Below are 12,451 nucleotides of genomic sequence, written 5' to 3' on the forward strand. Positions count from 1 at the left end.
CACAGCCAACATTGTCCTCAATGGTGAAAAACTGAAACCATTTCCACTAAGATCAGGAACAAGACAAGGTTGCCCACTCTCACCACTATTATTCAACATAGTTTTGGAAGTGTTAGCCACAGCAATCAGAGAAGAAAAAGAAATAAAAGGAATCCAAATCGGAAAAGAAGAAGTAAAGCTGTCACTGTTTGCAGATGACATGATACTATACATAGAGAATCCAAAAGATGCTACCAGAAAACTACTAGAGCTAATCAATGAATTTGGTAAAGTAGCAGGATACAAAATTAATGCACAGAAATCTCTTGCATTCCTGTATACTAATGATGAAAAATCTGAAAGTGAAATTAAGAAAACACTCCCGTTTACCATTGCAACAAAAAGAATAAAATATCTAGGAATAAACCTACCTAAGGAGACAAAAGACCTGTATGCAGAAAATTATAGGACACTGATGAAAGAAATTAAAGATGATACAAATAGATGGAGAGATATACCATGTTCTTGGATTGGAAGAATCAACATTGTGAAAATGACTCTGCTACCCAAAGCAATCTACAGATTCAATGCAATCCCTATCAAACTACCACTGGCATTTTTCACAGAACTAGAACAAAAAATTTCACAATTTGTATGGAAACACAAAAGACCCCGAATAGCCAAAGCAATCTTGAGAATGAAAAATGGAGCCGGAGGAATCAGGCTCCCTGACTTCAGACTATATTACAAAGCTACAGTAATCAAGACAGTTTGGTACTGGCACAAAAACAGAAATATAGATCAATGGAACAGGATAGAAAGCCCAGAGATAAGCCCACGCACATATGGTCACCTTATCTTTGATAAAGGAGGCAAGCATATACAGTGGAGAAAAGACAGCCTCTTCAATAAGTGGTGCTGGGAAAATTGGACAGGTACATGTAAAAGTATGAAAGTAGAACACTCCCTGACACCATACACAAAAATAAACTCAAAATGGATTAAAGACCTAAGTGTAAGGCCAGACACTATCAAACTCTTAGAGGAAAACATAGGCAGAACACTCTATGACATAAATCACAGCAAGATCCTTTTTGACCCAGGTCCTAGAGAAATGGAAATAAAAACACAAATAAACAAATGGGACCTAATGAAACTTAAAAGCTTTTGCACAGCAAAGGAAACCATAAACAAGACCAAAAGACAACCCTCAGAATGGGAGAAAATATTTGCAAATGAAGCAACTGACAAAGGATTAATCTCCAAGATTTACAAGCAGCTCATGCAGCTCAATAACAAAAAAACGAACAACCCAATCCAAAAATGGGCAGAAGACCTAAATAGACATTTCTCCAAAGAAGATATACAGATTGCCAACAGACACATGAAAGAATGCTCAACATCATTAATCATTAGAGAAATGCAAATCAAAACTACAATGAGGTATCATCTCACACCGGTCAGAATGGCCATCATCAAAAAATCTAGAAACAATAAATGCTGGAGAGGGTGTGGAGAAAAGGGAACACTCTTGCACTGTTGGTGGGAATGTAAATTGATACAGCCACTATGGAGAACAGTATGGAGGTTCCTTAAAAAACTAAAAATAGAACTACCATACGACCCAGCAATCCCACTACTGGGCATATACCCTGAGAAAACCATAATTCAGAAAGAGTCATGTACCAAAATATTCACTGCAGCTCTGTTTACAATAGCCAGGACATGGAAGCAACCTAGGTGTCCATCATCGGAAGAATGGATAAAGAAGATGTGGCACATATATACAATGGAATATTACTCAGCCATAAAAAGAAATGAAATGGAGGTATTTGTAATGAGGTGGATGGAGTTAGAGTCTGTCATACAGAGTGAAGTAAGTCAGAAAGAGAAAAAGAAATACAGTATGCTAACACATATATATGGAATCTAAGGGAAAAAAAATTTTAAAAAAAAGGTCATGAAGAACCTAGTGGCAAGATGGGAATAAAGACACAGACCTACTAGAGAATGGACTTGAGGATATGGGGAGGGGGAGGGGTGAGATGTGACAGGGTGAGAGAGTGTCATGGACATATATACACTACCAAATGTGAAACAGATAGCTAGTGGGAAGCAGCCGCATAGCACAGGGAGATCAGCTCGGTGCTTTGTGACCACCTAGAGGGGTGGGATAGGGAGGGTGGGAGGGAGGGAGATGCAAGAGGGATGAGATATGGGAACATATGTATATGTATAACTGATTCACTTTGTTATAAAGCAGAAGCTAACACACCATTGTAAAGCAATTATACTTCAATAAAGATGTTTAAAAAAAAAAAAAAAAACTGACTAATGCTTTTTTTTTTTGCATATCAGTTCCTAAGGTCAATAGACTTACACTCACATGTACCAGTTTCTCTTTTCCCTTTGGTTTCTAAAGTTAATTAAGAGTACTATTTTCATTGAAAATGTTAATAAATGAAATACGTTTTTTGTACATTCACAAACATGGGGATTTCTTAAGACTTGGAGTCCACTTCTGAGAGCCTAGCTCAATCAATATTTCCATGAGCTAACATATCTAACAACACAAAGACATAAGGCTCTATTTACTTAAGGAAATAATTAATCTTGAAAATTAAGGTATAAAGAATATTACATGTGTTAACTGTTTTTCCTAACTGTATACCTTGAATCTGGCCTTTATCTATCTATGTTTAATTATAAGCAGTTTCAAAAGCTAAGATCCAACTAGTACTGCACATTTTCAGTTACTTAATTAGGAAGTGGCTTAGACAGTGAGAACACCTGATTTATTTTATTGCCTCCTATATGAAAAAAGATTTTGATCTTTTTCTCGTAATTTCTAGCATGGCAGTAGATCAGTAAATGCTGCTTCTAAATTTATTGACATGATTTGGGTTACTTAATGAAATATACAGTTGAGACAGCTAAACCAATATACTGTGAAATGAAGTTTCTGTATCTCTTCTCCTGCAGTCCTTTGCTTATGCCTTTCATTTCAGCACCTATTTCATTCTGCCTTGTATGATAAATCCACATGACTGTCATCCCATGACTACTGTAAGTTTTTCCAGTATAGAGCCAGTGCCTTAATCTCTCCACTTCTTCAATATTCTTTAGTTTTTAGTCTATTAGGCCCCTGGGATTCAGTGGTGAGCACAAGATCACCATCTTCGTAGAGCTTATGGAGTGAAATTTTTGACAGTGAAATATTCACAAATACAGTTAGGAATAATAATATATAGTATGAAGGAAAAGTACATCCATAACATACTATGGGAGGTTGCCAATGCTTGTTAGCCAGATGAAGAAAAGAAAGCAAATGTTGAAATTAAGAATCTACTACTATATCCCTCAACAACAAGCTGATTTATTGTTCATTTTACCTTAATATCTGTGTAAGCTGGGAAATTGTAGTCCAACCACCCTGGATTCGAGAACAATCTTGACTGAGGACCAAGAGGCAATACCGAATGAGATCATAACAATATATATCTTGTTTGACTTTCTTCAACTCTGAGCTTCCAAAAGGTGTGTTGTTTATTATTTCTAAGGCAAAAGGAAATAAGATACACTTATTTTTGCTCAATAAATCCAAGAGCTATCCATATTTTTATAGGTTGAATAATGACTAAAAATACATTTAAAAGGAAAAAGAAATCACTGCTTTATCACAGTGTTAAGATTTCACTGAACAAATTAACAACAAATGCTAAAATTGTACCCATGATGGAATTTGTTTTGTTAAACAGTGTCAGCCGATCACAAAAAGATTTTCTTACCTTTTAACTTCAACAGTATAACAGGGACATTCTGCTCAGGACTTATTGCAACTTCAGCAGCTAGAGATAAGATCCTTGGGTCTGTACCCATTGCCTTCATTTCTCATACCACCTATATTTGACAGAATCAGAAAAATAAAGGTCAATAGCCTAAAACATTCACCCCCTAAATAATGTTTGAAATATAAATGACTACAGCTTTGCTTGGTTCAAGAAGTGAAGGGTAGATTTTTCTCATTTCTTCCTTATAGGGAGAAACTGGTTTTTCCAACTAGTGTACCTCTAAAAGAGCTAAAGACCCTTATACCTTACTGTAACAGCTACACTAGGTACTGTTTATTGTGCACTCTCTAAGAGTCAGAAACTGTGCTTGGTGCTTCACATTCACTCTCTCTAATCTGCACAACAATCCTAGGTCAGGAGTTAATTTTCTTTTATCATAAAAGAGAAACTGAGTGTGCAGAAATGAGCTAATACAGGCCTAAGACTGATATCTTTTTTAAAGGTCTCCTTACAAGGTTGGCCCTTGCCTGATGTCTAGGAACTTGGATTTCAGGAGGGTTTCCACCAATTTCCTAATATGACTGGCTCACTGGGCCTAAACTGTTTGTAAAAACAATGCGGTTTATGTTGAACACCTGCTTTCCTTCCTGAAGTCTGGAATTCTGATATGTGGTAGCAGATGATGCCTACATGACCATCTCCAATAAAGACTCTGTCACTGAGTCTCTAGTGAGTGTCCCTGGTAAACAACACTTCAACATGTTATTACAACTCACTGAAGGAGGAATTAAGCATGTCCTATGTGACTCCGCTGGGAGAGGACTCTTGGAAGTTTGCACCTGTTCTCCTCTGAATTTCACCTCATGTGCCTTCTCCCTTTGACGATTTTCCTTTGTATCCTTTTAGTGTAATAAATCATAGCTATGATTATGATTATCTCCTGAGAACTATGAGCCCTCCTAGCAAATTACTAAACCTGGAGTTGGTCCTGGGGATTCCCAACACACAACTCAGAAATGTTATTATAAGATAACCAAAGCTTGTTTATAAATAGCATAGTGAATAAATCGATTATCTTTAAAAAAAATCCACATCCCAATTCAATTTGTTGCTAAAACTTTTCTTTAAAAAATTTAAAGAAAATTAAATTCTTTTAATTTAAGCATTCAAAGCTCAAAGATACCATTTAAAAAAAGTATAATCTTAACTTACTTATAATTAATAAATACTAACATATATTAAGTGCTTACTATGAATTAAGCACTGTGCTAAGTGCTTTCATATGCATTATCTCATTTAATCCTCACAACAGGACTATGAGGTAGAGCCTTTAATCACCTACATTTTACAGATTAAAAAAAAGTAAAGTTTGAAGAAGTTAAGAAACTTGTCATGGTTCCACCAGCATGTGGTGGAGTCAGTATTCAAATCCAGATCAGTATGAATCCAATTTCCATTACAATGTTCATTATATTCCTTCCCACATAAAAGAGTAAAGAAACACAAAACATATTCCCAAATAACCTACTTCTCACTTTTTAAGCTATTATTCTTCATAACTGGCACCACAGTTCACCCTTTATATTAAAGAGCTGGGGACTTCCCTGGTGGTCCAGTGGTAAAGAATCCACATTCCAATGCAGGGGATGCGGGTTCGATCCCTGGTTGGGGAACTAAGATCCCACATGCCGCGGGGCAACTAAGCCCACACACCACAACTACTGAGCCCACACGCCTCAACTAGAGAGCCCGTGTGCCGCAAACTACAGAGCCCACACGCTCTGGAGCCCACGCCACAACGAGAGAGAAAATGTGCAGGCCATGACTAGAGAGAAGCCCGCATGCTGCCATGAAGAGCTCCCGTGCCGCAACGAAAGATCCCACATGTTGCAACTAAGACTCGATGCAGCCAAAAATAAGATAAATAAATAAATAAAATAAATATTGAAAAAAAAAGAGTTGGCCATAATACAGGATCCAAAAATCATTCCTTTTTAGGTAAAATACACATCATTAAAAAACAAGTTTTCTGGAAACGTTTTTAAAGAAAGCCCAGCACAACTCTTGGCACACTAACTTTCTAGGAGAGTGGATATAGTTATCTCATTCTTTCCAATGGCTGCATTATGCTATGCTTCCTTTGTAAGGGTGTATCAAAATATATTTAAACATCTCCTCTACTGGAAGTCATTCAGAGTGTATGCTAGTACAAGCAATGCTGCAATGAATATCAAAGTATATGTCTTAGGTACTCATGATAGTACTCTGTGGGATGAATTCTTCCCTTGCAGTCAGATGGCCGGGTGGCAGGACACATATTTTAAAATTTTTGATTAGATACCAAATTTTTCTCCAAAATGGGTGTTCCAATTTATACTTCCACCAACAATGTATGAGGGTGTTCATTTTACTATGCCTTCAATAGTACCTACTGTTATATTTTACATTTTTGTCAATCCGCTAGGTGAAAAATGGTATCATCTTGTTTTAATTTTTATTTCTTTGATTATTAGGGAGGTTCAGCACGTTTCATGTTCACTGGCCATTTATTCTTTTATATATTTTCTCTTCACATACCTCAACAATTTTTCTATTGGCTTGTCTTATTCTTTTGTAGAAGCTTTAAGTTTTTCATACATGGATATACACCCTTTATCTTTTATATTGGCTATAAACACTTTATCCTCATCTGTCGTTTATTTTTTAAAGCTTGATTATGGTTTTACTGTAGTTTTACAATCTATATGTAGTCAAGTATAACAATCTTCCCTCTATAACTTCTGCCTTTGGAGTCATGCTTAGAAAGGTCCTCCCTACCCTAAGAGCTAAAATATAATCTCCTAATTTTTTCTACTGTTTTTATTATTTTGTTTTACTTATATCGTCATAAACATACAACTTTATTTATATCTTCAATACAAATGTAAGTTATTTTTGTGAGTGGTTTAAGATAGGAAGCTATAACAGATGAGGTTACAGATTGGTGAAAAAAGAACAAATGCACATAGCTGTCATAAATTTCTGAGATAATTTATCATGAATGGATACAAGAGAAGCAATCTGAAATGTCACTTGGGTATATTTTTAGATTCTATTTAGTTCATTAGTCTATTTGTTTCTTCCTGGGCTAGTACAACATATTTCATTTAGATATATGTTTAGAGAAAATTCACATTAGAAGGTAAGCTTCACAAGGGCAAAACTCATACCATTCTTGGTGGCTGCCTTTTTACCTCTTTGGTTCACTGTTATATTCCCAGAGGCTAGAATAGCGCTTGGCATGTGGTAGGTACTTAGTATTTATATATGTTGAAACAATGAATAAATGCACAAACTTTGGGTATTCCAAAATCTCAATTTCTTGATGCTCTGCTTTTCTCCTGGTTATAAAATGGAAACCTCAGACTTCTGGTTGAAAGCCTTTTTAAAGTAAAATAGATTCACAACACTGTTCTTGCTCTCTGGCTAATATAATAAAACATCACTAAAACATCATCACCACCACCAAACATGCGTAGGGCTCTATGATAGACCCAAGGTTCACAAAGATTTTATATAGGACAGATTTCCTGCTCACATTCTGGCTAGGAAAGAAAAGTATACACACAGACCCATATACACACATATGTAAAATAAAATAATTATGTAAAATACGTTACATGCCAAATAGGTGACACAGATGATAAGAATAAAGACCACAGAGTCAGAGGACAGGGTTTCCATGAACAAGCTTTCTTACCTGTAAACAAAATAATAATTCCTACCTCCTAGAATAATTCAAGGTTTAGAAAAGAAGGCAGCCACTAAAGATGGCCCTAAAATGTTGCATGACAGTAAAGTCTCAAAAATAATAACCATTCAGAGAGCTTTTACTTTATCCCATGAATTGTTTTAAATGCTTTCTTGTACTAACTAATTTAATCCTCTCAACAACTGTGAGGTATAAGTACTATTATTTTTTCCTCCCATTTTAATGATGAGCATTCTTAACTTTGGTTTGCACAAAGTCATACTGTATAGAGTATGAAGCTGGGGTTCAAACCCAAAGATTCTGGCTTTAGAACCCAAGTGCTTAACTACCACAGGGAACAGTCTTAGTACGCCTTAAAAGAGTAGAATTTGGACAAGCAGATAGGCTGAGAGAGACACATGCATCTACCTGCCTGGAACAATAAATTACAAACCTGGCGAAGGTAGCAGTTAAGTGAGAAAGTTTTCTGATTACGGAATTACCCTGAAAAACCACCACTGTTTTGGCAACCATTTGTAAACCTTCTCTTGGAGGCTTCTCTTCTAATACAGCACTTCTCTCATCTTTACCCTTAAACTCACGAACTTTTGACAGGAAAAAAGAAGAAAAAAGACAATTATTTTTCAATTATTAATGCTATTACCCTGCTGCCAGAGCACAAGGTCTGGCCTTGATCTTTTGGGAATTCCGTCTTCGGGGCCGTGCCGTTACCGCCGCCACAGATCACTGTGAGGAAGATAAAGAAGGTAACCCAATGCAATCCAGCTGCAACTAATCCTAAATATCTGCAGTTCCAAACTCTGAAACTTTTTTACCCGCCCCACTTCACACCCCTCGCTCTATCCCAATCCTTATACCACCAGGAACTTCCTTTGGAACATAAGGTCAAAAAACGATTGCTGAGGTAACGGCGTCGCCTCCAGTCAGGTCCACCGACCGCGTCTCTGAGGCCACGGGCGTCTCTACTCCGGATTCTAAAGCCGGCTTTCGTGCTACCAGGCCTTGGACAAGACACCAGGCCTAGTGACCAGGCTCCGCCCCTCCCCCGCCTCAGTTTCCACACCAGATCTCCACAGAAAAGGCGTGGAAAAGGCCGATTCTCCCTTTAAGAGCTCCTACAAGACGGGTCGCTTGGTCCAGAAGCCTGCGGTCCGGGCCTCCCGGTATCCCGGGGCGCCCTCCTTCCCCAGCCGCCCCGTCAGATCGGCTACCTCCTTCCTGCCTCGCGTTGCTCCGCCGAATAACCCCGCTCCCACCGCTCACCTCAGAAACGCGGCGTGCCGGAGTCTGCGTGCGTCGCAACGTGGGAAATGGAGCCCCGCTGCAGGACCAGGAGCCTCGGGGCCAAGGGGCGGGGCGCCCCTCTCCAGGAAACCAATCAGCACGCGAGAGGCCCGGTGGGACCGCGCTCGTCGGCCGCGGGGCGGAGTCTATGGTGGCTGCGCCCGCGGCGGCCGAGCACTTCTTCAGGCTGAGTTGGCAGAGGGTAGTGAGCGGCGGTGGCCAAGGCAGAGTCGGAGCCGAAGGAGAATGATGAATGGAAGCGCGGGACCTTCGCATATTGACAGTCGCGAGCGGGTTCTCAAGTTAGGGGAGAGTTTTGAGAAGCAGCCGCGCTGCGCCTTCCACACTGTGCGCTGTGAGTGAGGACGACCCCCGGGGAAAGGGGGGGAGTTCTGGGTATGGGGGTGCGGAAGCACAACTCTCTCCAAGTCGTGTTCGCACAGACCCCCCCTTATTCTATGGGAGAATGGGGTGCCCAGCGCGACCCGCTGCCCTGTCCGGAGTGCTAGGGGGCCGGTGGAAGCAGCCTGGTCGAGCAGGTGTGGGTAATTCTGAGCAGAGAGATTTAGGTAAGACCAGCAGGTAGAAAGAGACGCTTTGTGGAGGAGGTCTACAGGGGTGACTATGGTTGGAGGCAGACGTGACTGGCGGATCATGCAGAGGTGGAAAGGAAAGTACAGTTGACCCTTGAACAACGCAGGGGTTAGGGACGTCGACCCCGCACAGTGGAAAATCCACGGACTGCTATCTCTGCCTCAAAAACGAAGGAATCGATACATAACTCACCCAAGGTCCCGAAGCTGAAACCGTTTGGGTAGAATCAGGACTCAAACTATAGTTTTTTTGATTCCACGTATTGTAATCTCTAATGGAACACAAACTTTTCCCCACACTTGGTTAATTTAAAGATCTGTAAGATGAAAATACAGATACTCTAGTTATTGGAAAAAATCCTCATGTAAGTGGACCCGTGCGTGTTATTCAAGGAACAGCTGTAATAAGGTGACAAATGGAAGGGGGCAAAGGAAAATGGGAAGGGAAAATGCCTTTAGGTTGGTAGGGAAACATTCTCTCCTTTCTTCACTTTTGGTGTCTGACTGATGAAAATGCCTTTAGGTTGGTAGGAAAACATTCTCTCCTTTCTTCACTTTTGGTGTCTGACTGGTGAGGGTTCTTATTTAATGTGTTCCTGGAGAAAGATTCTGGGCTATTCTAATAATCTGTATCTCTTTTGGACCCCTGATTTCATTCATCACTTATCAAATACTGATTATCACTGTACTGAAGGGTGTGTTATGAATTTATTAGAAAGATATTTACCCCCTGTGATTTCTCCTTTTGGTTTCCCTTTGTCCTCTGGAACTAGTTTTGATACATTTTTCTCTTTTATGTTGTTGAGGTAGAAAATGGAACTCTTTTGCTTTAATAGTTGGATGGTGTAGATTCCAGGAAGGAAAATATAGTATATTATGATTTGGTATGTAAAACATTCATGTTTTGCATAATAGCTCTCATAGAATTATAGAGTGGGAAGGAAACTTTGAGATCACTGAATCATAACCTCTTATTTTTCTGTGGCCAAATTGTAAAGTAAGTATTTTTTCACTTCCTCTTTCTAGCCCTGCCCTTCCTTAGTGTCTCATCATTCCACCCTTCTCAGTCATTCTGTCCTTAGACTGTTCAGAGATCTTTATGGTTTTTACTCTGAAGTGTGCCATGCTTCAATTAAAATTCACATTCTCCAAAAGTTTACCTAAGTTGTGCACAATCTAATTACAGTAACTCACAGTAAAGGTATGAAGAACCAATAGGTTTAACTCTCCAAGGATATATTTACATTTTATGAAAGGATTTTATTAAGCAAAATTAATATCCGGTTGATAGAATAAATGGGGGCGATATTTGCAAACAGATCTTCAACACTGTCCCTTCTTTACCATACTTTGTGGTCCAAGACCTTGAAACAGCTAGTGCTGGCTGTACAGTTTCTCTCCTTCTTCAGTCCCATTTTCCAGAAGTATGATATAGTTCTTATCTGGTTTCTCCATGCCTTTCTCCCAAATAATAACTTCCCTCTCCTTTCCTCTTTTTTCTCAGGTATGCAGTAATCTTAGTATCAATTTTTTTAATGATAAGGTTTGAGATTACACGAATTTGCTCAAGAATCTATTTTCGTGTAACTTGGGTATATAGTCTCTTTTTAAGGGCATAAGCCCCAAATTAAGTGAATAAGAAATAGCCTTTGAAAAGCACTTTGCAGGTGCTTCAAAGCCTTTTATTTATAAAAGTTCTCAAAATGCTGGAATCGTGTCTTCAGAATCAGAGTATCAGATGATCCTGTTACAAGAATGAAAATAAACAAAACAATAATAACCACAAGAAACCCAAATGTTTGAATACACCTTTAGTCCTGTGGAAGACATCAGAAAGGTTTTCAGCCCTTAGTTTTATTCTTGTTGAAGCAGACAGAACCTTTCTAGATTTATTAAAAGAAAACCAATCATTATCCTTGAGGATAGGTTCATTTCCCATATGATTCTCATCCTTAAGGACTCAGAGTGAGGGATGGAAACTATAGACTTTCATACAGGCAGGTGGATATAATTTATTTTTTTTTTTAATTGTACATTTTTCTTTCTGGAAACCAAAAATGTTTAGTATTTTTAATTATCACTACTACATATAAAGATATGTTTTTTCCTCAGGGAACTGAAGAAGAACTTTGTTTCTATTTTCAGAAAAATATACTCATGTTTAAGCTCTGTAATGAAGTAGAACAGAAATACACACAGATAATACATTAATTTCAACTTTTTATTAACTATGTAAAATAGACAATTCACTTTAAGTTGCTGAGCTCATCTTATCTATAGAATGAAGCAATAAATTCAGCCATTCTATCATTTTTTATTAAAATTATGAACTGCCCTTAAATTGACAGGTATGTGAAAAATACAATATTTTCAATATTAGTTTTACATAATGCTTGAAGCTTTCATTCATTCACTAAATGTAAATATCTTTCTAAATCTTCTAAGTTTTTTTAACAGGTAAGGCTGTAAAGATATATATTGAAAGTATCATGATAATTTGTAAGGATGGTTCAAATATATTTTAGCATGACATTTGTTTATTTATTTAAAATTTTTTTTATTGAAACATAGTTGACATACAATATTATGTGAGTTTCAGGTTTCCTACATAATGGTTTGACATTTGCATACATTATGAAATGATCACCAAGGTAAGTCTAGTAACCATCTGTCCCCATACAAAGTTATTACAATATTATTGACCATGTTCCTTATGCTGTATATTATATCCCCATGACTTGTTTCTTATGTAACTGGAGGCTTGTACCTCTTAATCCCCTTCAGGGTGGACCTAATTTATAACAAACAAATCAGTGTTACCTGGGAGAAAGTAGTATTCTATCTTTATGTACTTGGGTAATTATGCCTGTTCAGTACACTGAGGTTTTGGAAAAACCTGGATGTGAATTCTGACCTCCACCACCTATATATGTAATGTAACTTTGGGAATATTCTCGAAGCTTTCAGTCTCAGTTTTCTTAAATGTAAAATGGTAATTATAATATCTACATTTCAGAGTTTCAGGATTAAATAAGATAGTATAAACAACCTAG

At 38.0% G+C, this 12,451-nt stretch overlaps 2 protein-coding genes across 5 annotated transcripts in view; one reads left to right on the forward strand and one right to left on the reverse strand.

Annotated features, from left to right (window-relative positions):
- The window catches only part of IQCB1 (IQ motif containing B1), a 61,972-nt gene extending 53,109 nt beyond the window's left edge, over window positions 1–8,863 (reverse strand). For 2 of the 3 annotated variants that reach the window (XM_061194227.1, XM_061194223.1), the window contains exons 1-4: window positions 8,785–8,863; window positions 8,165–8,247; window positions 3,768–3,879; window positions 3,372–3,534 (exon numbers count right to left, since the gene is read on the reverse strand). In XM_061194227.1, the coding sequence (XP_061050210.1) occupies window positions 3,372–3,534; window positions 3,768–3,867 (263 nt within the window). In that variant the 5' untranslated portion in view covers window positions 3,868–3,879; window positions 8,165–8,247; window positions 8,785–8,863. Of the gene's footprint in view, window positions 1–3,371; window positions 3,535–3,767; window positions 3,880–8,164; window positions 8,248–8,732; window positions 8,755–8,784 lie in introns of those variants that run through there. The other variant, XM_061194224.1, reaches the window with a different exon arrangement.
- A 92-nt stretch (window positions 8,864–8,955) lies between these two features.
- EAF2 (ELL associated factor 2) overlaps window positions 8,956–12,451 on the forward strand; it is a 53,725-nt gene continuing 50,229 nt past the window's right edge. For both annotated transcript variants that reach the window (XM_061194234.1, XM_061194235.1), the window contains exon 1: window positions 8,956–9,160. In XM_061194234.1, coding sequence (XP_061050217.1) covers window positions 9,052–9,160 — 109 coding nt within the window. In that variant the 5' untranslated portion in view covers window positions 8,956–9,051. The remainder of the gene's footprint in view (window positions 9,161–12,451) is intronic.

Source organism: Eubalaena glacialis, chromosome 6 (genome assembly GCF_028564815.1).
Source record: "Eubalaena glacialis isolate mEubGla1 chromosome 6, mEubGla1.1.hap2.+ XY, whole genome shotgun sequence".
NCBI lineage: Eukaryota > Metazoa > Chordata > Mammalia > Artiodactyla > Balaenidae > Eubalaena > Eubalaena glacialis.